The sequence below is a fragment of the Prunus avium genome, chromosome 1, assembly GCF_965620075.1.
Source record: "Prunus avium chromosome 1, drPruAviu1.hap1.1, whole genome shotgun sequence".
Taxonomy (NCBI): Eukaryota; Viridiplantae; Streptophyta; class Magnoliopsida; order Rosales; family Rosaceae; genus Prunus; species Prunus avium.
In genome coordinates, this window is record NC_142284.1 from 11,335,498 (window position 1) to 11,361,122 (window position 25,625).

The 25,625-nt window shown below is 36.1% G+C and overlaps 4 protein-coding genes across 7 annotated transcripts; 1 reads left to right on the top strand and 3 right to left on the bottom strand.

The window, feature by feature from the left end:
• Positions 1 to 115: 115 nt before the first annotated feature.
• Positions 116 to 3,214, bottom strand: LOC110750185 (uncharacterized). Its single transcript, XM_021950474.2, has 4 exons — positions 2,952 to 3,214; positions 2,307 to 2,867; positions 878 to 2,047; positions 116 to 736 (listed from the first exon to the last, which is right to left on the bottom strand). The coding sequence occupies exons 1-4, from the start codon at positions 3,039 to 3,041 to the stop codon at positions 542 to 544; spliced, it is 2,016 nt and encodes a 671-aa protein (XP_021806166.2). The 5' UTR covers positions 3,042 to 3,214; the 3' UTR covers positions 116 to 541.
• A 5,823-nt stretch (positions 3,215 to 9,037) lies between these two features.
• Positions 9,038 to 16,441, bottom strand: LOC110750184 (Transducin/WD40 repeat-like superfamily protein). 2 transcript variants are annotated; one of them, XM_088245771.1, is made up of 17 exons: positions 15,466 to 16,441; positions 15,213 to 15,285; positions 14,733 to 14,999; positions 14,468 to 14,544; positions 13,284 to 14,354; positions 12,760 to 12,901; positions 12,282 to 12,527; positions 11,899 to 12,193; positions 11,564 to 11,685; positions 11,305 to 11,424; positions 10,913 to 11,044; positions 10,708 to 10,830; positions 10,524 to 10,634; positions 10,302 to 10,448; positions 10,102 to 10,227; positions 9,905 to 10,021; positions 9,038 to 9,759 (listed from the first exon to the last, which is right to left on the bottom strand). In XM_088245771.1, the coding sequence occupies exons 1-17, from the start codon at positions 16,230 to 16,232 to the stop codon at positions 9,742 to 9,744; spliced, it is 3,954 nt and encodes a 1,317-aa protein (XP_088101897.1). In that variant the 5' UTR covers positions 16,233 to 16,441; the 3' UTR covers positions 9,038 to 9,741. The 2 variants fall into 2 exon arrangements, with proteins under 2 accessions (XP_088101897.1, XP_088101898.1); XM_088245772.1 differs by having other exon boundaries at positions 13,284 to 14,342; positions 15,466 to 16,439.
• A 3,916-nt stretch (positions 16,442 to 20,357) lies between these two features.
• On the top strand, positions 20,358 to 21,566 carry LOC110750216 (uncharacterized). The gene has a single exon (XM_021950507.2). The coding sequence runs from the start codon at positions 20,791 to 20,793 to the stop codon at positions 21,151 to 21,153; it is 363 nt and encodes a 120-aa protein (XP_021806199.1). The 5' UTR covers positions 20,358 to 20,790; the 3' UTR covers positions 21,154 to 21,566.
• A 1,171-nt stretch (positions 21,567 to 22,737) lies between these two features.
• On the bottom strand, positions 22,738 to 25,593 carry LOC110750215 (DnaJ heat shock amino-terminal domain protein (DUF1977)). Of its 3 annotated transcripts, XM_021950505.2 has the most exons (4): positions 25,428 to 25,593; positions 25,265 to 25,335; positions 24,111 to 25,179; positions 22,738 to 23,207 (listed from the first exon to the last, which is right to left on the bottom strand). In XM_021950505.2, the coding sequence occupies exon 3, from the start codon at positions 25,163 to 25,165 to the stop codon at positions 24,113 to 24,115; it is 1,053 nt and encodes a 350-aa protein (XP_021806197.1). In that variant the 5' UTR covers positions 25,166 to 25,179; positions 25,265 to 25,335; positions 25,428 to 25,593; the 3' UTR covers positions 22,738 to 23,207; positions 24,111 to 24,112. The 3 variants fall into 3 exon arrangements, with proteins under 3 accessions (XP_021806197.1, XP_088108532.1, XP_021806198.1); XM_088252406.1 differs by having other exon boundaries at positions 24,111 to 25,335; XM_021950506.2 differs by lacking the exon at positions 25,265 to 25,335 and having other exon boundaries at positions 25,428 to 25,585.
• Positions 25,594 to 25,625: the final 32 nt, after the last annotated feature.

A 25,625-nucleotide genomic window follows, 5' to 3' on the forward strand; every position in this document is an offset into this window, starting at 1 on the left:
TAGGTATTGAAGCGAACTAAATATGTTTTCTATGTGAAAGAAAAAAGTGTAATATTTATTTATGGACGCATTTTTTGTATGAATTTCTTTAGAGGAACACATGCATACTTTCAAATTCATAAAAAAATGAAATACACGCCTTATATAGGTTTAATAATGGCAGTCTTGCCTTTGGCTTGAAATACCAACAGTTTGATTAAAACGGACCAAAAGCAAAACAAGCCAGGGTTAAGATAATATAAAAAGAGTGTTGCTAAATGAACCCTAAAATTAACTGAGTACACCTTACTACCAAATTATTTATTAAATTACTAATTTACCCTAATATAAAATGACCAAAAAGGATATATTGAATTGTGAAACAAATGTAATTTTAATAGCAGTAATGCTATGGATAGCAACTTAAACACCAACTTTTTATTACCAACTGATGTGTCACATGACATGGATCATCTCTATTTTAATTTAATCAGCTTTTTTATGTTTTTAAAATTTATTTAATTAATTTGTTTAACAACCAAACCCTAACATCATCTCTATTTTATTTATTTAATTTCTCATGGCTTCTTTTTTTAACGATTGGAGCGTCTAGGATCTGGTTATTATAGAAATTTGAATTTGGGAAGAAACTTATTGAGGGATGCATTCTGTATTGCATATTCAGAAGGTGTTTTGAGTGACCCATTGAGCTCAACCTCTCAAACAAGCTTCTAGAAAAACCAGCCTCATTAGAAACCTATGCAAGAAAAGAGGTTAGATATAAACACAAATGAATAAAAAGTTATATATAAACACAAATGAATTAGAAGTGGAATGAAAAATTGCAATAAGAGAAACAAAGGATATATATATGTATGACCAAGTAGCATTGACGTACATTGCTTTTCACCGTAGCTGTTAACTGACATTCATCACCAACAAGAACAGCATGCTTCACACCTGGAAGTTGCAGGGTTATTGTTGATTCACATTCTTTCAATTGTGCAGCTTCATCAATAACAGCAATTGTCAGTGGCTCCATTTCCACTCTATGCAGCTTATAGGAACTTGACACGGTGCAAAATATTAAGGAAGCTCTTTGAAAACAGAATTCCATTAGAGATTCTTCATTCCTAACATTTGGAAGGTGAAGTCTACTAAGAGAATCCTGTAGAGTACGTAACACTGAAAGGCATTCTCTTATATGGATGCACAGCTGAAATGAGTTATCTACAAATGACTCAGGCACATCTTCAACTTCTGAACGAGAGCAAAGGTGTTCCAATGCTTCAGAAACAACATTTTTTTGGGCCAATAAAAATTCAATGGTTTCAACTAAGCATACGAGCGAAATCATGTTTTGGAAATTATGTTCTGAAATGTAATTTTTGGCTATATGGGTACATAAGGTAGAAATGCAATCTCTTAGTGGTAATGCAGTAGAAATAAATCTATCTCTGAAAAATTCAAGAAATGATTTGCACTTCCCCTTGATAAGTTCAGTGTCACTTCTGCATTCTTTCTCTTTCAGTTCAGTAACACCATTATGTTCTTTCTCTTCGGTTAACTCATTTTCCAAGAAAACGTGGTAATGAGAAACACAATCTTCAAGAAAATCTATCATGGAAGCGAAGCAACTCCTCCAACCAGTCACTGGCCCCAAGCACTCTCCTAGCTTTTTGACACGGTAATTCAAATATATATCTTCAATGTGTGCACCAACTTTAAGTCGTTCCTTATTCCCAAATAGAAGAACTTCTCCCAAAGAACAGAACAAGGACTTGGACTCTGCTTTAGTTACTATCTTTAGAAAACGAGAAGCAACTTCAGTTATTGCAACATTCGTTGGGGCACAAATAACAGTCCTACAGTTCATCTGTAACAGAGTAAAAAGCAACGTAGCGGTGGTTTTAGTTTTTCCTGTACCTGGTGGACCCCATATAAGTTGCACAGTAGACTTGGAATCACAATGCAGCATTTCAAGACATGCCAAAACAGCCCCAGTTTGGGACTCATTCAATCCCCATGATGAACTCTCAACTAACCACTTATCCCGGATGCCATCATTTGTTTAGGAACAGAGATGATTGTTTTTCTGAGCCTGTTTACCAAACATAAGATTTTCAGTCAATCGCAGCAACAAACGCCATTTTTCTTGTTAAACTTTAAAGAGGATGATAATGTGTCAACATTACTAGAGTATTATTATATTTAGTTATGAAAAAAGTAACACTGATAATTTAGTATGCTGTGTGGTGGTAAGTATTACTATTACATTACATCTTGGATCATGTACATTTTGGTGAAGGCAATCTTGAAGGTCTTACCACAGAATCGGTGCACAAAACTTCTTTGATAATCTTCTGGTTTCCGGACATGCGCAATGCTTTCCATATTCTGCCATTAGGGATTAAATTTACCAGGAAAACCAAAAATAGTGATGTATGGGTGCTATCGTTGACTTCAAACTCTTTGGATGCCTTGACTTTAAAATAAAGAAAAGTAGTATCATCCTCGTTCTCATTTTCTGAGACATTAGTGACTGAAACAAAAGCCCAGGACCTCCATACCCTTTGTAAATCAGAAACAGTTTCGGGTTTGGCATCTGCTAAGACAAAAAGATCCCCAGGCAAAGTTTTGTATGGCTCCTTGCCGAGATTACTGAACCTGTTTCTCCAGCAATCAACCTTGATATCATATACATTTTTCCCGTAAGCCCCAACCCCATGAGGATTGCATTCTTCAAAACCAACCACTTCAGCAAATGGTGCTCTGTCAATAGTTTCCATACTTGAATGCACCTGTGCTCGAGTTTCTTCCAATAAAGGATGTATATAAGACCCAAAATATTGCCAAACCGAATGAAATGACTCAGGAATCTTTTCCACCTGAAACAGTAATTAAAAAAAAGGTTCAGAATAAAATGACAAACGATTCAGGAAACGTTACGTGAACGAAGTGCAAGAAAATACCTGGTTCTTGTAAAGATTTTCATTGAAAATGTCTTCGAGCGACCAAGAAAACACGATATCACTGAAACGTTCTGTTTTAGCTTCCTCCATCTCCTCTCACTCACTCACTCAGTCAATCACTCTCTCTCTCTCCCACACTTGGCTTTTCTTTTCTTATATGCATTCAGTGTAAGTAAAGCATATGATTTTCAACTCAGTTCACAAAAACCCACTTCAATAGAGAGATAAAAGGATATTGGATTTTTTCTTAGTCACAAAGCTAGGCAGAGAGAGAAAAGATATGCACATGATCAGTGTCAATCAAAAGAGAAAAAGAGAAGTCTAGGAATCTTGTAATAGTACGAGGAGCACTGTCATGCATTACAAGAAAGATACATACATACACATTAGCATTTAGCAACCCTTTCACCCAATGGAGAAGGCAGCTTCCTTTCATCAATAAAAGAAACGCCGAAAGAGAAATGGTACTATTCGGGGGTTTCTACTTAGCGGGGAAGTTCTTTTGAACAATTGGTTGGTCCGTACACCTTCTTGACCATTTGACCTTAAAGGTTTCTCTTTACTTCGACAAAAAATAAAAGGGCCCTCTCTTTACACTTCGATGATTAAAAAAGAGTGGTGCTAAATGAACCCTAAAATTAACTGAGTACACCCTATTATTAAACTATTTATTGAATTACTAATTTATCCTAATATAAAATTACCAAAAAGGATATTTTGAATTATGAAATAAATGTAATTTTAATAAGTACACCCTACTCACCATATTCAACTCTAATCAAACATAAACGAAAAACCCTACTCCAAAAACTCTGTTATTTCCTTTTATTGACAATAAAAAGATTTAAAAACCTCCAAATACCGAGCAAGTTCATACGTGCTTACTTGGAATTGAAATTGGAATTTGGTAATTGTGTATTGAAATTCTAAAAAATTGAAGAAACCTAATTCAATTTGGGTGAAAACTAAGAAAATAAAGATTGAAACTTTTGGGATTTGAGTTGAAGAATCTGCTTAACTGGGAAAAATAGATAGAAACCCTATTCCATTATGTGGTTGAGCGAGGTACATGGGCTAATTCATTCAAACTCGAATCAGGGAAAGTGATGCAGAGAGAATTCAAATATAAGGAAAATTAAAAGATAAAACTGAGGAAGGCCCATTTAGTGGTTGAAGGAGAAAAAGCCAGACACACTGATCATACAAAGATAGGATTTCCCAGGGGTATCCCAACTTCATTTTCTTCTATGTTTATTGATGGGATTCAAAATTATGACAGCTCATGTTTAGCAAGTTTAAACTTCCTTGGAAATGGGGTCTGCAGATTTTTGTTCCTTCTCTTCTTCCCTCTATAAATTAAATTGGCTTTGCTTCTGCTAAGCCACAGGCTGTTTCTGGGTTCTGCAGATTGTCCTTCTTTGACTGTAAGTTGCTATCTGATATCTTTATTACATTTTGTTTTGATGATGAGTTACTTAAGTTCAGTATGTTGAAAGAATGGGGTTAATTTGTTGTGTTTTTCTCATCATATGATTGATTTACGCATCTGGGTTCTTATTGTTATATACTGATTGTGTCAAAGTTTCGTCCTTTTAAGTTGTCTTGTTGTATCACCTTAATAGTTTTGTTGCATAATTCTGGATTCGAAGAATTAATGGGTGATGTCTATATTGAAAATGAAATATCTGAAATGCCTCTCGCAGTGAGTACTTTTCAACTTTACGATTGTGCATTATTGCAAATTATCTCTACTTTTTCTGTATGTTTGTTGTATCTCCTCTATTGTAACTTTCTTATTCTTGATCAAGATTAGCTAAGAAATTATAATTCACTTATCGATTTTTATTTTTTTTATTTTTTATGTTATCCCACATAAGGAATAAGGTTATGGGGGTTTGAAGTTTCAATTTTTAGTTTTGTCAGTTTGATTCAGACCTTGTGCTTAAAGATCTAATATAGGTCCTTGTATCAGGCCTATAATGATACTGTGTGGAACACAAGTCTTCTTTTTGATAGTTTGGGATTCTACTCATCAATGGATGACATTTTCACCCGTCTACTGACATTTTCCGAATAATTTAGTATGCCAATTGACCTTGATGAATGCTGTTACCAGATTCGAATGGGTTTGCTGCTGTGTGATAGAGTGGATTAGGGTGTATCCGGGGTATTTTTGGTAATTAAATAGGGTGTACTTAGTTAATTTTACATTTTGATTTAAATATTAGGGTGTACTTAGATCATAGGGTGTACTCAGTTAATTTTAGGGTTCGTTTAGCAGCACTCTTAAAAAAATGCAAAAGTATTCGGACAGTCTTCTCATTTTCAAAGAAAATTACGAGGACGCTCGCTCTCGTTAAAGCATCATTTGATGGCTTATGTGACAATTTGACATTTAAATTTTTTTTTAACTCCACCCGAAATGCCAAATATTATATTATTTTATCATATTTTAAGCAAATGGAGCTCATATAATACATAAAGTTTTAAATAATATAAAATGATAGTGGGGTTCATGACTAAAAAAAATATTAAATGACATCAAGCTTTTAGATATGTTATTTTAACATATCTTCTCGGTTTGAGTAACTTTAACTTTTAATTTTTGTCATTTTATATCCACATGGCAATTTTTGTCATTCTCCAACAGCTGAGTCTGACCATGGGTGCATTTTCTTATTACAATGATTGGTCTCTAATGAAGTTTTTTTTATTCAAACATAAAATAAAATGAAGCCACGAAACATGGAAAGCCTCCCCAAGAGGATACAGATCCTCTGCTCTGATTTTCTCTGCCATGATCTGCTATATTTTTGTTATACATACGACACCTCATTAAAATTTAATCTAATGGATTTACAAATTGACACATCATCCTAAAACAAAAACCCAATTTACTCCTAATTAAAAAAGGAAAAAAAACCTAACACCCAACTAACGGGATGGTTAACGTCCAAAGTTGTTTTTTTTTTCTCCTTCTTGCTTCAGTGTCCTCTTCTCTTTCTCGGGTTCTTCCTTATGTTATGGTTTCTTTTTTCCCTCTTCATGTCTCTGCTCAAAATCAATTTTATGGAGTATAATTGGCCGGATCCAATCATCACCAGACAAAAGCTTTGAGTTTGTTTGATTGTAATTACCGATGGCTCATAGTGAAGGACTGGATGGATTTTTGAATTTATAGGCCTAAAAAGAAAACCCTCGGGAATAATCAGTGCCATCTAAAATTTGTAAAGCATTTTGGCTTCCTCCAGCACATAGTCCAAGAAAAATTTAATCATCAGAAAATAAAGAAATCACCATCAGAAAAAAAAATTACATGTCATCCTGGTGGACACAATTGAGACCATGAAAAGGAAGGAAACCCAACCAAACATGATTCCATATTTGATTCACTGTGATTAGCATTTCATCATAAGAACCTTGCTTATCCTTTAGTTCCTTAATTTTCGCTTCAAGATCTTGCAAATCATGCTTCTATTTGTCTATTTGCGGAAGAAGTCTCTGGTTCTGGTACTGGAGAACTGCTGCATCGACCTGGGCACGTATAGTACGTACACAAAATACAGATTACTTCCTATCAATCAAACAAACTCAAAGCTTTTGTCTGGTGATGATTGGATCCGGCCAATTATACTCCATAAAATTGATTTTGGGGCATAGACATTAAGAGGGAAAAAAAAAAACTAGAACGTAAGGAAGAACTCAAAAAAGAGAAGAGGACACTAAAGCAAGGAGCAAAAAAACAACTTTGGACGTTAACCATCCCGTTAGTTGGGTGTTAGGGTTTTTTTTCCTTTTTTAATTAGGAGTAAATTGGGTTTTTGTTTTAGGATGATGTGTCAATTTGTAAATCCATTAGATTAAATTTTAATGAGGTGTCGTATGGATAACAAAAGTATAGCAGATCATGGCAGAGAAAATCAGAGCAGAGGATCCAAATCCTCCCCAAGAGTGACATCCACGGATGTTACGTTTAAAGTGGATGTGCATATCAATTTGTTTCCTCCGCTCACACCAGAAAGAGATATTTTCAATTGCTTGTATTAATTTAACAATTCAAGATCAGAAAGGGACTTCAAAATCATTTTCTCCTTTTGTTTTTCTTTTTTTAAAGTGGTTTCATAAACATTAAATAAATAATAATAATAATAATAATAATAATAATACAATAAGGAATCTCTACCTTTGATAAAGAATGAGAATGTTTCAAGATGTGATTCAGTAAATCTTTGTCCAAAGTATTTGAGCTTGCTTTAGAATGTTATTTTTAATCATGTCCTTAAAATCACATTTGGTTATAAATTATATTAGGGTTTGACATAGTCAATCTGTACAATAATAATATGGTTTGCAATATTGTACAAGAGAATGACGGTATTGCATTGCAAATCCAACTGAATAGATTCTTCATCTATTCTTGTAACCTTGGGTAACCTTGATATATTGCTAGATGTCACTCTTGGCTCATGGAAGTCCTATGATTGATAGTGATCAATCCATATAAAGGAAGAATAAAAAAGGGTTTTTAATTTCATTTGATTAGAAAGAGTTCTAATGTTTCTCAGTGCCTTGCTAATTAAAACCTAATGGATCGTACACTTTGATTGAAATACAAATGAGAATGAAGAAATCAAGTTTGATTGAAATTGATGTGATTGATTTACCACGCATAAAAACATAGACTGTAGAGGTGTCAAACGAGTTGTGTTGGGTTGAACTGGCCTGTTTATAGTTGGCTCATTTAATAAACAGACCGTGTCGGGTCGTGCTCATGTCGAGCCACTAAACGGGCCGAAATAGGTGCATGCCAAATTTGACTTATGTATTGCTTTTTTTTTTTTTGGTAACTTTTTTTACAACTTCATTTAAATATTTTTAAAATTATGTACAAACAAGATTTATTATTTGATGAAAAAAGAGGACAAAAACTTTATTTAAAGTACATTTAAATAGAAAATAACTAGATTATTGTTTGGATTTTAAAATTGAAACTTGAAAAACAAAATCATTATTTTATATGCTAGCCTCTCCGCACGCGCTTCCGCACCTGCGAGAGGTTTTTTTTTTTTTATATTTATAATTTTAAATTTATTTTAGAATTAAAAAAAATAATGGGTAGTTGTATTCCATAAAAATAGGATCCATTATCTGATTTTTCTTTTAATTTTAATTTTTTTTAATATGAAAAAGTATGAATTTACCATATTATCCTCATTTAATTAATAATTTCAATTCTTAATGTTTGCATTAACCAAATGCATTTTTTGGTAGTTTGAATGTTTTACCATTCTCTACCTTTTGCTTTATATATATAGATAAATAAAACATTAAATTTTAATATATATTATTAGAGAAAAGAAATAGACTTGAATTTAAGATATAAATATAATAATATTATGTATTATTTTTCTCTAAAATAAATATAATTTAATAAATGAGCTTTAAATGGGCATGCTCGTTGGGTTTCGGGCCGGCATAGCCAGCCCAGAGATACATGATGTGTCGAGCCGTATTACGGCCAACTCGATCCGTTTGACATCTCTACTTATGAGGTGGCTCCTTTTCTTTTTTTGCTTGTGGTAAGTGCTTTGCTAATGCGCATCAGTGCATGGCATGTGTCGGAAGGAGTCTCGGCAACAAGCGTCGAAAGCTGTTGGTAGATGTCAACACATGTGGGAAGGTGTTGTTGACAGGCGTTGACGGTTGCTGTCTGCAAATTGCAGAAGCTGTTGACGGTTGCTGTCTGCAAATTGCGGAAGCTGTTGACAGTGGTGTCATGGCTGGTGATAAGGAGCATCTTTTGTGGGGTATTGAGTAGATGCTAAAAATGTGAAAATTTGCTAATTTCAATTGACCATATCCAAAATTTCCATATATATATATATATATATATATAATTCTTTAACTAATTTTAATTTAATTTTACCCTTTAGAGAATTTAATACTATTAATTTGTTTTCAACCGTTCGACTATTGTTTATCTTTTTTTTATAGAGAAGAGTGATAATTATATTCATAAATTAGGCACAAAGACTATCTGCTATAAGGGCAAATACAAATGCCCACAAAGTGGTAATACAAATATGGAAGCATAAAAACCACATAGAGTTAATCCATATACAGGCTACAAAAAGATAGAGAAATTTCGGCAAACATGAATTACAGGGGCCAAATCTACCAATACAACTACAACATTTAACTCTCACAAGTACAAAATATTAGTAGAGACTAGAAAACAATCAAACACCCAACACCCAACTCACAAGGAATTGATGCAATTATTACAAAATAAGAAAACTGCAAACAAACAACCAAAAACCAATAGAGCCACTACCGCGATTGTTGCCACCGCCACCACATATGTTGTCGCCTCCTTGAAAACAGAGAACATCACCGAGCTTGCAGCCAGTCACCTTACAACTAAATCACCAACCAACAAAACCACAAATCCAAAGCAGATCTAGACACAAATCGACCCCCACAATTAAAACCCCAAATCCAATAGATGGGGAAGGGGAAAATAAGCGGGGAGGTAAGGAAAAGAGAGAGAGAGAGAGAGAGAAGGGAGGCTAGGGTTTTTAGCTTTCTCTTTATGGGTAAATCAACCACCATATCGGTACACATGTTGAATACAAAATACAATGCACAAACAATGATATCGCATATTACATACTTAGCAACCAATGACGCAACATAGCTCCTTACATGCAACTGTATTTGAAAATAAGGCATAAATACGAAGCATCATCCTTCTTTGCTGTCTCAGACGTGCTGGCTGATGTATTTCATGCTATAGGGGGATCCAACCCTGTTTTAGTTTGAAATTATAGCATAATTAGTGTGAAACCCCTATAATTATAAAAAAAAATTAAAAATAAAAACTGTTCAATCCGTAATGTGTAAGTATGATTAATGCAGAAACTTTAGGTCATAGATGGGTTTAATGTACACACCTTGATCAGACCCGTCTCGGTACCACATAGGATAATGTCATTGGCAGTGAGGAGGCTGGTAATTCTGCTTCCAGCTGAAATTCTGCCCACTTTCTGCTGAGTCCCTCTTAACCATATCTGTTTTCACAAAGTGTGTACGCTGAAAATCGCATTTAAAAGATGTTGTTGTTGTTGTGTGCCCCAACAGTGTTATTTACCTGAATGCTGTTTGTTGCTGAGCTGCAGTTGAGATATATGAAGTCTTCAACTATTCCCATTGCCATAACACGTTCTCTTTTGCCGGTTTTTAGCGACATTTGGGGTTTGCTGTGTCTTCTCCATTCCTGCATATATACCCTTTTAATCAGTGAAAGGCTCTCTCTCTCTCACAATGTGAGCTTCTAATTGAAATCCATACCTTCAAATTTGAACCTTCCACAACTGAACTTGCACTGTAAAGCCAATCTTTATATGTGAAAATTGCATTAATGGGCTTCTTTTGCAGCTTCCAAAATTTCGTCGCTGCTTTGATCTCTTGTGCCCGGTTGTTCGTTATTGAAAACTCCTAAAAACAGTGAGATGTCACCTAGTGTTGTTGCAATCAAAGCATGATTTCTTTAAACAATACCTTTAAACCAACCTGTATGCTTGAATCCTTGCACCCTGCATAAATCTTCCCCTGAACCACTGCCAGACAATTCACCTTTTTACTCTTGCAATTATCCTTGACCTTTCTTGATGCATCAAACACCTGGAAAAAAGATTAGTCATTTCTAGCTACACTTACTTTAGTACTAGGTTGCTGTGGATTTTATAGTCATTACCTTAATCCCATGGCCATTAGTAGTTGCAAATATTGTTTGGCCGTATGTATTTAGGTGCTGAATTGGTTCCTTTGTTGCAATTACTTCAATGCACTCCAATTTCCTGTGAACCACTTGCCATACCTGTAGAAGGAAGTTGCATGTTGCAGTTTAGTTTAGTGTCTGTTAATGTATTGCAGATCTTCATGGTAAAATTTTACCATACCCTGATGGTTTTGTCCGGTGATCCACTTATAAGGCTGTCTCCTGGTTCGAATAGTGAAAAGCATGTAACCGCCTTTTTGTGCTCCTTTATGTTCCATACAAGGGTGGCTGATTGCCCCTTGATGTTCCAGACCTATTGAATGCACACACATACATTGATTTAGATTCTTGAGCCACTCAAAAACTAAGCATTTTGGCTGTGCAACAGTTTGTGGCAGAGGTGTCTGATGATCCTATTAAGTGACCTCACCTCACCCTAATATATGCTTAGCTATAGAATGTTTTATCCAAGTAGATTCTTTACCAAGAAACAAGAATATGCATACATTATTAAAGTGAAATAACCAAATATGGTTACTCTGTGTAGGAAGCACCTGATAGTTAATTCCTCACCTTGATAGAACCATCTGAGTGTCCACTGTAAAGAAATCCCTTGTAATAGATGAGGGCACATACAGCTCCACTGCAAGTGATAGCAACCTCAAGGATTTGTGTGTGAACACACGAGATACGCTGCATTACCATTATAATGATTCCAACAAAACATTACATAAATCTGTTACTGATGGTAGATATTAAACACATGAATAGACTGATGGCATAATCTACAAGCTCTTGAGTAAATTCTTCAAAGTGAATGTTGAGTACTCACTGATAAGGTTGGTAGAACATAGTCAGCTACTTTATGTAACTCCTCTGCCATCCATGTTACATTTGACAATCGTCTTAGTGATTCTCGCACTCCTTCCGAGAAATGAATTAATTTTTTCATCCCTACATGATGAAACGATTTACATTTGCATGGAATCAATTGAGTCTTTACTGTTGTTTATCAGTCTGAAATTCTAACATAAGTTGCTGAATTTTTCCCTGACTATCTCATGGCCTTTTATAAGCAGTTTGCTATGCTAATGTAGATATTCTAAAAGCTAACTGATGTTCTAAAATTTATTTTTTCTTTGCATTTTTTTGTTACAAGGGAACTACCTTTGCCAGAAGCATAGTTATATATGCAGAGACATGCTAGAACTCTTTCTTCTAGCTCCATTCCAGGATGCAAAAATTGCTCGACTCCACTAAGTAAGATCTCACAGGCAGAAAATTTAATGCTTTCTGGACTCTTTGCAATTTCAAATCCAAGCCATGCAATGGCTGTTAGACAGTCCCTAGAAACCCTTCTTACCTTGCTCTTTAGACCCTTCTCTAAAGAATGGAAGACAGGATTCCCAATATTAATGAGGCTTCTGGCAATTTTGCTGCACCATGAGTCTGTTCCAGCATCCTGCAAATTCATGCAATATTCTCTATTGGTACATTTTCTACTGATAGATTGTAGTTTATATTTCACCACATTTTGATTGAAAGCTCACCTCTAAGCAATCATCCAACCAATAAATGTTTTTGATCATATTACGTTGATACGAGGAAGTCAAACATGCTTTTTTAACCAACCATGCTATTGTGTATGGCTCCCCTGTCCAAGAATATGTTCCACCAATATTCGATATAATGAATGCAGATAAAAGCTGTGTATCAGAACCTTCTTCAGATGCCACTGACTTGAGGATAACCTGCATTGCTTCGTCTCTGAATAAACTCTTACAAGTGGTGTTATCCTGCAGATATTCATTTGATGTCAATTAGAGTGTGTAGTGAGTTGAGTTAGATTCATATGTAATGATTAGATTTGATGGAATCTCCTGTATAAAGAAAGATGCATTGCTTGATGATATTTGTTCTATTGCCTAGGCCTTGGAAATTGGGACGTGTATGTAATTACTAGCACATTTGCTGCCAAAAGTCGGCATTGAGGTTGCACATTTGCTTGATGATATTCATTCTACTTACCAGTGTATCTAAATGGAGCAGCAAATTTGCTGCCAAAAGTTGGTATTGAGGTTGCATTTGTCGGACACACAGCATGAGTGAGTTCATAATGTTGGTGCTTCCTTCTTGGTGTAGCCTCTTCAAAAAGATAATAGCCGATGACCTTAAAAAAATGAGAATATGATGTTTGAGAGCCTCATAGGACTAGAATTACTGTGTAAAAAAACTAGGTTACTTAACTGTACCATCTAATTTTCTCAAACATAAAATAGATACACCTAACTTTCTGAAAAAAGAGAATGCTCAGTCATTAATAACCTTATACTTACATGCATCGGTTTGAAGGGTTAAACTATGTGTATAACATACTCTTGTGATATATTTTATTGACAATGAAACATGTGAGATTTAAAATTCTCAAGAAAGTATTCAAAATATTATATGAAAATGATACATTTCTTAACTCTCATTTCCACATTTTAAATTACTTGAATTGTTGTAATAAAAACTATTCAAAATATTGGAATTTGAAGCATTTTTCATACCTTGGCATGCAAAGAACCTCATGGAATAATTCCAGTGCTATGAACTTGGCATGCTTCTTGTTACTCTCTAGGAGATGGACAAATGGAGCGACAGGAGCTAGTTTTGATATGTATCTTCTACAATGTCCATCATATTGTATGCATTTTACAAGAACAGTAGCCCAGGAGATCAATTCTTCAATGTTACTAACTCTTGCAACATCTATGAGCCCGTGAAGAACTTTTGGAGAACTGATTTCAGCCAAGTGCATGTTATTTGTGCAATGGTCAAATGCAGTTACTAAAACTTCAATAATCATCAGGGATGCTGTCAGAGGTGTTGGCAGAGATTCTGACCTACCCTTGTAACTGTTTGAATTGCACATGACCCCCGCCAATATCGGTAAAATTTCTAAACTCTTAATTTCTGCAGGAGATGGATTCATCAAGTAAAACAGTATTGATGCCTCATGCACATCTCTTTTTAGAGCACTTGCCAAATCAGACAGCTGTAGACCTTTCTTCTTGATGTCTTCTATAGCTGACTTATTTGCTGCAACAATACTGGTTAGTATGGACACTGATGCCCTTATAACCATTTCCTCCTTTGAAGTTGAAATACCTGCTAGCAGTTGATCCAATATCATGTCTTTCAAGATAGCACATTTCTCTCCATTCCTTTTGCCTAATAATTCATATATTGTTGTAACTTCTAAAGCACAATCTTCATCCCATTTTCCTAATCCTTCCAAGTACAATAGTTTTGAAATTGCCTTTTCAGTGATACCAAGTAATTCACTTTTGGAATCTTTTGCAGAATATACACTTACTTCAAGAAAGCTTTTTGGGGTATGCAAATTCTGTTTTCTCCTTGAATTACTTCTTTTGTGATCCATCTGGTTGATCTTATAGTTCTTCTGAAATGCACACTCATTCTCTACGTAGCAACTCTGAAGGATGTTTGGCTTTTCATCTCTATGTTCTGAAATAGTTAAAGTTAAATTGATTGGGCATCTGCTGCCAAGTAACATAGAATGATTTACTTCAAGGGCTTCTTTAGGCACTGAATCCTGCAGCTTCCTGTACAGGGTGCTTGGAAATTAGGAAAACATATTAAGCTCTGACATTATGTTTTCTATAATGAGGTTTGGGTCTCCAAAAGAGAAAACAGATAAATAAAGGTATAATTGTGAGTATGAACCAACCAATCACAAATTTCTGACTTGGGGAGATCTGCACTTATTCTTGTGGTTGGCATTGAGCATTCCCCATCATCCATGACCTGATTTACAAAGACATTTGTGAAAATAATGCAACTATAGTTCTTAAAACAATAATTAACTGGTTTTGTTAGAAGATATAATTTTCATTCATCAATCAAGTCTGTTTCTACTGAATCACAAAGGATGCATTTATATTTTCAAAAGCTAAATCTTTGTTAAAGATAGTAATGTCTTTTGAAAAAAAAACCTCTGACTCAATGTCATATGCAGAAAATTCAGAGCACGAATCCACTGAAGTTCGCATATCCGATTGGTAGTCATCCAGCATATCTTGGAGTCTTTTGATACTTGAACTGCTTAGGAAATTGTTAACATCAAAATGTGTTGCTTGATCCAAATCTTTTGTCGTTTCCTCATATTCTTCAAATTCCGGGATGTAGATGGAAGTCTTGAGTTCTTCTTCCATGCCACCACCAGTATCTTGTTGAGGATCAAAAGGGTGAACCTTTTGATGCTGCATTGAGTATCATACCAAAAAATTAAAAAATGTATATACGGAAAAGGATTTTGTTCAAACTATTTATTATACCAGGGAATGTAGGAAGACAAGTGATTTTGAAACTTATACAGAAGTGCATGGGAGGAAATCTTCTTTCAAACTTATATCACATACTGAAATTGCACACTGATATTGGAGGAGGATATGCATATATAGGACAAGGCTTACATTCCAGTGAGGGTGCAAGCTATGTTCATGCTCCGTTGTATTCGAAGAGCCTGAGCTGCTCGATTTCCCATGCCTGTGCACAAATGAGTGTGATTTTCTGATATTAAAGTCAAATAACTCTGCTTCAAAATCTAAATTTTATCTGTGGTTTGTTAGTGTAGTGATTAAAGAGTACAGCATGATTGAATAACATGTCTTTAGAGAAACACTACCCTGTGAATATTATGATAGGCAGAACCTGAGAAAAACTTACATAGAATATTGTGACTCATTATCGGGGGAAAACATTTCTCTGTATCCACAGTGCAACTGAGTTGTCTCTCCATATAACATGACCTGATAATACATCAGCCAATCCCTATACACCCTTGCCATCTGCCTTATTGCTTCATCTTTGTCATCCTCTATGTAAGCCGCCGAAAAAATTGATCCCAAGCTTCTACTTTCTCTTGTTTCTTGTTTTCCAGAGTTGGTGGTGCATGACGCGAAAAGCCTTTCGCAAAGTTCGGGTGCGAATTCTGTTTGAACAAGCCTTGGGAACACCAGAACTGCCTGCAGGAAATGCAGTGCAACCTGCCACTCATCCTCTTGGAGCTTCCTAACCACTGAGAGGTAAAAGTATGAGCAGCACACCAAACAGCAGTTCTTAAATCCTGCTGTGACTCCATGTTCATCGAGCAGCGCGGGAACCTGCAGCATTTGCTCTGCCTTCTTGAGCAGAGAGGCTTTTTGTTCTGGACATTTTGCTCGAATCGCGGCTTCAATGCTGTCAATCCCCCAGTAAAGATTTGATATGACAGATTGCTCTGAAAATTCGAAGAATTCCTCTTTTTGAGCACTAAACTTGAAGGTGCATCTGAGACGTATAGAATTTCTAGCTTTGGCATTTGATATGAGTTTGTGAATGCAACTATTGACTGAAATGACAACTGCCCAAATGGATTTCAAGTCCAGTCTCTCTTGTTCATGGAATGAGGAAGCCATTGGAGCAGAAGAGGAGGTAGCTTCCATTTCCACCATGACTGGTTATTGATTTTCATATAGGAAGAAAAAAAACTATCTTCGAAGGAGATAAGTATTAATAGTAGTGTCAGGAGAGTCTTTTGGAGAGGGTTTGGATCAAATCCCGTGACTTTCTGCACCAGCCAATTTCCAGACTTCAATGGACCCCTCTATGTGTTTGCTTGCTCCTACAGACAAAAAATTGACCGTTGCCACCATTGAGGGAGGGAAAGATGAGAAAGAAAACAACATTCCCAAGTGGTCACCTTCACATGTCCTAATATTATAACACTTGGGATCTTTCCAGGGCTCCAGCATACCATCATCCTGCACAATATACATATAGTTTGGTTGTAGATAAATTGGTAACATTGCCTTGTAAGACCGTAAATTTGAGCCACACATTAATTCAAAGAAAATATTAACATTTATATCATCTAAATTTGCATTTTAACAATATAAACATTTGTTAGACAATAATTTGTCGTTTTATATTATCAGACATTATGATTGGAGAACATTTTCATGCATAAGCATTTAGCGGACAGTAAGTTAATATCTTATATTGTAAGACGGTCTGATAAGAGAAGATATACATGGCATAAGAAATTGTGGTGAATAGTACTATGGATTAATTTAATACAGTATTATTAATAACACTATTGTTAATAGTTTTTGGAAGATGCAATGTATTTAGTGCAGCAAATTCTAGTCATTCGTACTTAGGATGACTTGATAATCGCGCAAGCAAACCTGCACTACAAGATAGCATGTTGACCTGTCAGAGCAGGCCACGTCATATGAGCTGGACCCCCATTCTACTTTACCCTAATATCATTTACCAGCACTGTATACATTCTGTAGAATTATTATTTTACATTCTCAGGTTATATTATAAGATTCTTTCAGGCCCTATCTGCAAATTATAGAGCTAAAGAAGGGCCAGAGAAGAAGAGAACACCCACAGAACTTCGTTTAGTTGTTGGATTAACATGAAGCTGCGTGGCAATCATACTCTAATGTCGCCTGATATCTGGGTGATCAATTTCATCTTCTTTTGTTTGGTGTGGTGAAGGCCAGAGATGGTGAGCATTCGTGAAGCTGTCACGAAAGGGACATTACTCTAAGCAACTGCATAAACCCGATTCTATTATTGAGGGAAAGGGACATTACTCTAAGCAACTGCAGAAACCCGATTCTATTATTGAGGGAATGTTACATGTATCATATTATAATAACGCATTTTCCACAAAGTTGAAAACATTGCTAGGTCGGTTTTATGTGAATTTTATAAAGATCTTACGTCTTATACTCAAGATATAATCAACAATATGATAAACAAATTCTTCTGTAGATATAATTTGTCAAAGTCTTTGCGTACTAGATTGCATATTAAGCCCGTGAATTTTTCTGTAGATAATTTCTAAGCTTGATTAATATTTAAATTGCTATCAAGGAGAGGTCCCTATAGTACAGATTGGATTGGACTATTGTCTGTCACGGGCACAAAACTTGAGCTTCTAAAAAAGTGTGGTGTTTTCAACGTTGAATTTACATCCCATCACATGCATCTGCCAACTGATAATTTATCTACGGGCTTGGGAAGGAAGGAAAGGAAGGATTGATGTGTTATTTTTCTTTTCTTTTCTTTTGTTTCTCTTTTAGTAATATTTGCTCAAAATACACCATACACTTCTTCCATCTCGTCATTTAACTTCTGAGAAAAAAAAACATGAATAATTGACCCAGAAAAAGTATAAAAGGAGAGAACTTTTGCCAAATTTGTGAAAATGATAGGCTGGAATGAGCTCTGCCTTCCACTGGACTAGAATGGTATCTGAAACTTTGATTGTTTAGCCTGGTCCACATGAAAAGGTTGGGTTGGGGCCATTGCCACCATTATTCTTTCTTTTTTTTCACGAAAGTTAGGAAGGGGATTTGAATCTCAGAGCACACTAGTCTATAAGTCAAGACATTTTTCACTAGGCTATTAAACTCCGTTGTTTTGGTTGATAAAACGATATTCTAAGCTACTCTTAATATACAGGGAGAGAAACCGAACTCAGATACAAGAAGGTAAGCAAACTACTTCAACCAATTGACATAACTCACGGATGCTGTCACCTCCCCTAAGGATTCTATTTTCACTTTTTCAATCCCAAACGAAAAGCTACGAGCAAAGGAGCTAAACCAAGGTCGTATCAATGGGTCCCGATTGAAAGGGAAACAAATGGGATCTCTCGCTTGAACCCCACTTTCGATAATTGCATTATCTTATTTTTGCTCAATAATGGGTCATAATTAATCAATTTCAGCTAAGAGCAGAAATTCATAATGGTTTTTTTAATCCAATTTGCTTATGTGATGTAACATGGGCGCATTTCATTTTCCTTCCACTAATGATAATCCTGTCACCATAATGTGCTGGGGTCGTGAAAAAGAATCAATGTAAGGCGTGGTAGTACATGATGCTTTTTTTAACGTGCTTTTGTTAATTGTGCAATTAAGGATTCCATGCACCAAATGATAGGAAGCACTGTGGGGCATGTGATCAGAGAGGGCATGTGATTGTGGGCTTGTCAAGTGTGCACGTTCAAAAATATTGGGTGTTTCATTTTTAAACGTTTCCTGCAAAAAATATTGTTTATCCTAAATCTCTCTAGTTTGAGAAATAGACCAAAAAATTAAAGGGAGATTCAGTATTATACCCAATATAGGAGCCTAAATTATTATATATAAAAAACTTTATATGAAATGGACTTTAGAAACACATCCAAAGCTCATTTACAACTTAACAAAGAGACTTTTAACTTCTTATAAATTATAAAACTGACATCGATTTTTTAAAACAAGCCCAACCCCAAAATCTCATTAAAAAAAACTCAAAACACTCAATAGGGCATCAAAGTATTTAATAATCAAAATTAAATTTAATAGGGCCAGCTGTCATTTTTTGAGTTTTTTTGAGTTTGTTTATAGAAATTAAATAGAGTAGGTTTATCCATATTATTAGTGTTAAGAACGGATATATGACTAAATATCTCAAAATTAAATACGCGAGCGTCCCACTATTAACCTCAGAAAATATTGTTTATTCCAAATCTCCTTCTGAATTTCTGATGTTAGAGCATTTTTATCCATGGCCAAAAGGCCCCTTGGGCTGAAAAAAATCTATCCACCAATGTATTCTTGCCCGGGCAAGATGTGGGCTCCACCACTACCGGGTAGGCTCGAAGGCAAGATCAGCCCGAGCTGCTGCCTGAGAGCGCTAATATCAGCGAAGAACCAAAAAACTAAAAAATTACCAAAAAATTCAAAATCTTTTTTTTTTATACATACCTAGCAGTTTTTTATTTATTAATTTCATACATATAAATCAAATTAATCTCATGTTTATAGTAATTGCCCTTGGGTTACCATGAAATGAGTGGAAAAGTACAAAAAATTTGCTATGGCAAGCACTATTCATGTGAATAGTAACTATCTTTGCCTACTCTTGCCTTTACCTATGACAAATGGGTATAAGTGCTCTTACCTTAGCTGGTTTGGGAGCATTATAGTTAAGGTCAATGAAGTCGAATCTATTACATTTTTCTTGCTAGTGCTTGTATAAGTAGTGAAGTCTAAAAGTTTGGTTTATAAAGTAAGAATTATGCTAACTTCAGTCGTACACGCATCCCCGTTATTTATTTTGACTGAGCAAACCCTCTATAGAAAGGTCACAGTAAGTGGAAGGGCCCAATTTTGTCTTTGACAATGGCCATTTCTGTTTTGTTCTCGGGCTATTTCTTATCTGGGCCTGAAGTTCTAGACCTTGAAAAAACTCAAAGTGACACACAGAAACTAGAAAGATTGACAGGCTAAAAAACGAAATACAAGAAGAAAATTGCAATATTCTCAAAGTTTTGATTCTTTTCCCACCCATTCACAGCTGCTTCGTCTCAAAGCGACTCTCCAAAGAGAAAGTCGTGTGTAAAATGAAACTTGAATTTCCATGCCTCAAAGTCATGGCCCTGACAACAAAGCATCAACTTCATGCATTAGATCTGTCTGCATTGCATGAGCCAGCCTTCTGGGTAAGTTCACCATTTCCACACACGGTGCCTTTATTAGCCATACAAAAACCCCATTTTCAAAATATCTCTCTCTTTCTCATGCTCACTATACGCGTAATGAGTTAACTGGACCCAAAGTCCTCCCCACCATACAGAAAATAGAAGCACATCCAAGAAAAGCTGTAGTCACTTTAATATCAATTCTCTCTCTCTCTCTCTTTTTCTTTCTTCAAATAAATGACAAAAAGAAAGTTTCATCCATCATCCCATCAACACAAATATAAAACCCTTTTCTTTTGAATCCTTGAGTCACCCAAGTAGCAGACATTATAATATATAAAGCCTACCATCCACATCAACTTTTGCCTTCTCCAATCACACGCCTTCAAAAAAACACTTCATCCAACCAAACGCGTCCAAAGCAAAACCCTATATATTTTCACCCCCACTATATCTCTCCAAGTCTCCATCCACCTCCCATTTTTAACCAAAACAAAAGTCATACCAAAAAAAAAACAAAAATGATAGATCAAGAGAGACAAGCTGGAACTGCGCCCCATGGGATTCTACTGGCAGCTGTGGTTGTGGCAGTGATCGTGGTGCCGTTTTTTCTTGGTGACCAAGGCGAGGCCATAACCGAAGGCATTTCTGAGCTCTTGAGCCCTGTGGGTCTTCTTCTCTTGCCCATTATTCTCCTCCTCACCATCCAGTTTCTGTCTTCGGATCGCGGCTCCTTCGTCTCCTCCATGTTCTCAAACGGGGAGCCTGACACCATTCACAGGGTCAGCGGCTCCCCTGTTGGCGTTGCATTGTTTCTCGTCCTCATCCTCTTCCTTCTTTACAACCGGATATCGATCTTCGGCGGCGGCGACGATGATGAGTGACGATTAGCAACATGTCAACATGGTAATTAGCATGGATCTGGCTTTGGAGGATTTTATTTATAAATTAATTATACCGTCTAGAAAGGGATACGAGTATTGGGGTACGTACTTGAACTTCTTTTTCATATATGAAATGAACATGGGTGGGGATGGTTTGTAATTAGAGCGAATACCAAGCTGAGGAGTGGAATTTCACGGTGATAGTTTGAGGGTATTTTGGTCATTCTGAATAGTTGAGGAGGGCTTTTGACATGTCGGTGCGCGGAGGCGCGGTGTTTTGCCCTCTTCGGCTCCATCTTTGACTACTTTGCTTTTTGTCGTTTTGTGGCCTGCCCCCTTCACGCTTGCACGTGGACGCTCCTTTTTATTTCGTCTCTTTTACTTTTTAATGCATTCTATTTCGTTTACCAAAATTGATGATTTTATTTTATTTATATTGCACATAATTAACAATTTTCATTAGACTTTAATTTTTTTTTTAATATATAAATATATATTAAGTATAAGTGATTGGAGGAGGGGAGTTTACACAAATATTCATTGGGTATATGAGGATTTCGAATATCCACTTACATAGATTGAGGTGGAAGAGCTCAACCAACTAAGCTATACCCTATTAACTAATTATATTTAATTTAAGTACTGATGAAATGGGTAATGCAAATCTTGTGAATCTTCAATTTCAGATTATGAAGAAAGTGAACTGCAACGTAATGTTTTGTTTTTTTCTTCCTTTTGATAAAAAAAAAAAAGAAGAAGAAAAGAAACCTTTAGATTGGTCTGTTGAACTGAAATCAGGAATATAGTTTTTCTTTTGGGTAAACATTGAATAGGAAAAAGCGAATATGCATCTAATATATTGGTAGATGCAGTGGACCGACATAACATGTGGAGGAGGAGGGTCTGCTGCAGGGTGATATTTTTTGTAATTCTCCATTTTATAAGCACCACTCGTGAACCGTGGGTTCAGAAATCTAAATCTGCTGTTGTGAATATATTGGGGATTGTGGTGATTTGAGGAGCTTATAAAAATAAGGAAACAATTTCATACCAACAAGGAAGATTCATAAACAGATATGAGTGAGATATGTAAATCTGTGAAAAATCTTTTGAGAAAAACAATGTTTATCTTCAGATTGTATGAAGTCTAGCTTTGATCAATCAAGTAAAAGTGCTTTGAAGGAAAGTAGGCTGCCCAAGCTCATAAAACTCACGTAGGGAGGTAACTTAAAGATATGATCAAGTTCAATGAAAATGAACAATCCATGTTGTTTCCTTCAGAACTATAAATCAGTGCAGATAAGAGATCGATATGTTCTTATTCATCACATGACAGTGGTGCCCGTTTGCGTTGATGCTGTGAATGTGTCAATGGTTTTACATGGGAGGACTCATCTATCCCGGCAACCGGCGTTACTGCACGGCGAGGATTAAACTGCCCTCTAACAAGTCTCTTGAAAATCAAGACAGCACATAAAGACCAATAATGCCAACCAAGAAAAACAAAGTATTTCCTCAGATGCTAACAACGTGTATGAATTGCTCAGAGATTGGTCAGGGGCAAAGAAATTCGCTAAACAGTCATTAAGAAACAAAATAACAACTAATGATATGGGGGCTTGATGTTTAAGTTGCACATAAATATGCTTACTTTCTGAAATAAATACAACCAAATGGTAAACAGAAACTGCATGGTCTGATAAAAAGAATATAAGTGTTTCTTCAGTGAAAAAACTCATTATTACAAACCTATCGCTCAAATTTCATAATATTTCGTAACTAGTATTGACCTCCCAGGTAATTGCAAAAGCTGTGTACACTATTATTTCTAACCAAATGAATGCCATTAGGGTGTTGAAAACCCTCGCTACCACCATCCTGGACAACATCTGCAAACAGTTGTATGGCCAACAAGTCATGTTGAGGAAAGGCTATCCTTGGTCACTTCCAAAGAACTCGTCCCCAGCATTTACAATATCAACCAGCTGTACTTTCAAGTCCATGCTCAACATCATAGTGGCACTAAAGCTACATCAACATCAGCCGTATAGCCTCTGCTTGATAAAAACAAAAACAAAAATAAAAAACACAATATCATCAAAATGATTAACAGAAAGAAATGCAAGATCAACCAACAAAGAACGGGGCACATGAATTCAAAACATTTTTTTCTTTTTACACACTAAAACAAGAGCTCTCAAAGAGTATACCCAAACACAGAAAATAAATGGTTTAGAGCATGCATAACACAAGCCAAGGAAGGATTGGCAAAGGGCCTTCACCTTTTCTTCGTAATATATGACAATTAGCAACATCAAGATGGGTCATGGTATCAGTTTTCCAGTTAAAGTAAAATCTTAATTGACTAAACTAGATAAATTCAAGATTTGAACAACAGAGAGATACTTGGGAATAAATGTGTTTGAACGGCGGCTTGAATTGATACAGAAATGGGGACAAGTAGGAGACAAAAATAACTTCCCACATTATCTTATTCGGTACACTATGGTTAAAAGGAAAACTGATTTTAGGGTTTGGAACTGCGATTTAGGTCTAGTTGATGAATTATGTTTCAAAGGGCTTAAATTTGGTGTACAGTTGCTGAAAAACATGTAGGGTGCAGTAATTTCTGGACAGCAACTCAACTTGGGATCTGGGGATTGAATGAAGATGAAGGTGCACCAAAAAGAAATAAAGATGTTAAACTCCTGTAGAGGATCATGTGATTCACACAAGAGGTCCACATAGTAAAGGTGCTTTAAAAAAGACAATGATATAAGACAATCTGTTTATGTTGATAATTCAACAAGTAGAGCGACTTATTAATTTCTTTTTTTTCTTTGTTTGCGTAAAAGCCAAGATTAGGACAGAGGAAGACGATTTATAATCAAGCACACAACGAGCAGGTAAAAACCATAGATTTCTTTCTTTTCGTAACATGAAATATCATATCTTACCTTCACGCTATTCCAAGGTTATTCAACTTATCGCAGTGAGGAGTAGGCAGATTCTTACTCCATTGACGCCTTTGAAGTTCAACCCGACAGTAGTGTAGAAGCACATTCTTGTAATCCTTGATAACATGGTTCTCTATGTTATCTCGAGCAACACTTCCAAGGGGATAATTTTCATCAAATGCTTCTGATTTAACATAAAATTCCACTCCATGTTTCTCTGTTGTCTTGGGAATCTGGTAGTTGTAAGTCTTCTGCAAAGAGTAGTTAGGCTCTGAAAAGGGAAGATATGCCAGCAATACAATTACCAAGAACGGTAATAGTTGAATAAGAACCATGATATTAGGTCCCCCTCCCTGAACCTCCTCCCTCTGATGGCCAGCAGTTCTACTAGTCCTATAAACATGACTTGTCCGAAACATGTCTGATTGACCAAAGAACGCCCTAAATATCTCATCAGGGTCGAAATCATCATCAAACAAATCATGCCCAGCTCTCCTCCTCCTCCTCCTCACATTGTGTTGCTGGTTGTACTCAAATTCATCAACCAAGCCAGTCTGATCATACTGCCTCCTCGAATCTCCATCACTCAAACACTTGAAAGCCTTGCTTACTATCTTAAATGCCTCTTCCGAACCGGGAGCCTTGTTCTTATCAGGATGAACTTTCAATGACAATTTCCTATAAGCCTTCCTAATGTCCTCAACTGAGCAAGTCTTTTCCACGCCAAGAATGGCATAATAGTCTTTGTTTCTCTTAATCTTCGTAATCAACTGAACATGCTCTTCGGTATAACTAACTTCCCCATTCAAACCTTGGCCCAATTTCTCCACACCAGGCTCATTCTTAATCTCAGTAGCACCCTTTTCACCAATGGAAGATGCAGGAGACCCCAAATCGATCTTCTCACAGGCAGCCAAAAGCTCATTAACTTGCAAACTCTGATTAAGGCGTTGCGCTATTTTAATAAATTTGAGCGCACGCCCTTTGTTACCGGACGCAATTGCTTCTTCAGCAATACGAACGCATCTCAAAGCTTCATCCTTGTTACCATCCATTATCAGAGACCTACCTAATAATTCAAACCCAATTCTCAAATTTCGATTACGACAAGAAATGCTAGCATGGACAAACCAATGTTCAAATTGGGCAAGTACCAAACTCAATTCCAAGCCCCAAATGGAGGTTTCAGATTTCAATTATCCCATCCGTGAATTCAATATATGCCCTAATTCAAAGGAAATGCCGATTAGATTTTGATGAATCAGTTCATGTTCATGCATGTATACATATTGTGGAAACAATCACAGAGAAGCATACCTTTTGAAATCGATCGAAGCCTCGAAACAATGCCAGCATGTATATGTGACAGGAGAGAGAGAGAGAGAGAGAGAGAGAGAGAGAGAGAAGGGTTTGGAAATTGGACTCGGACAGAAAGCACCGGACCAACAGCAGAGGAGTGTGTTGCGTCAAAGGACTCAAAGCACCAATCCTAATTTTGATCACCACCATGAATGG

Excerpts from the sequence above, each read along its gene's own strand:
- LOC110750185 (XM_021950474.2), bottom strand. The coding sequence starts at position 3,041 with ATGGAGGAAGCTAAAACAGAACGTTTCAGTGATATCGTGTTTTCTTGG. Across the intron at positions 2,868-2,951 it reads AAAATCTTTACAAGAACCAG|GTGGAAAAGATTCCTGAGTC; the intron begins GTATTTTCTTGC and ends TTACTGTTTCAG. Across the intron at positions 737-877 it reads CAGCTACGGTGAAAAGCAAT|GTTTCTAATGAGGCTGGTTT; the intron begins GTACGTCAATGC and ends TTTCTTGCATAG.
- LOC110750184 (XM_088245771.1), bottom strand. The coding sequence starts at position 16,232 with ATGGTGGAAATGGAAGCTACCTCCTCTTCTGCTCCAATGGCTTCCTCA. Across the intron at positions 15,000-15,212 it reads GCTTGCACCCTCACTGGAAT|CATCAAAAGGTTCACCCTTT; the intron begins GTAAGCCTTGTC and ends TACTCAATGCAG. Across the intron at positions 10,831-10,912 it reads CACCGGACAAAACCATCAGG|GTATGGCAAGTGGTTCACAG; the intron begins GTATGGTAAAAT and ends TTCCTTCTACAG.
- LOC110750216 (XM_021950507.2), top strand. The coding sequence starts at position 20,791 with ATGATAGATCAAGAGAGACAAGCTGGAACTGCGCCCCATGGGATTCTA.
- LOC110750215 (XM_021950505.2), bottom strand. The coding sequence starts at position 25,165 with ATGGATGGTAACAAGGATGAAGCTTTGAGATGCGTTCGTATTGCTGAA.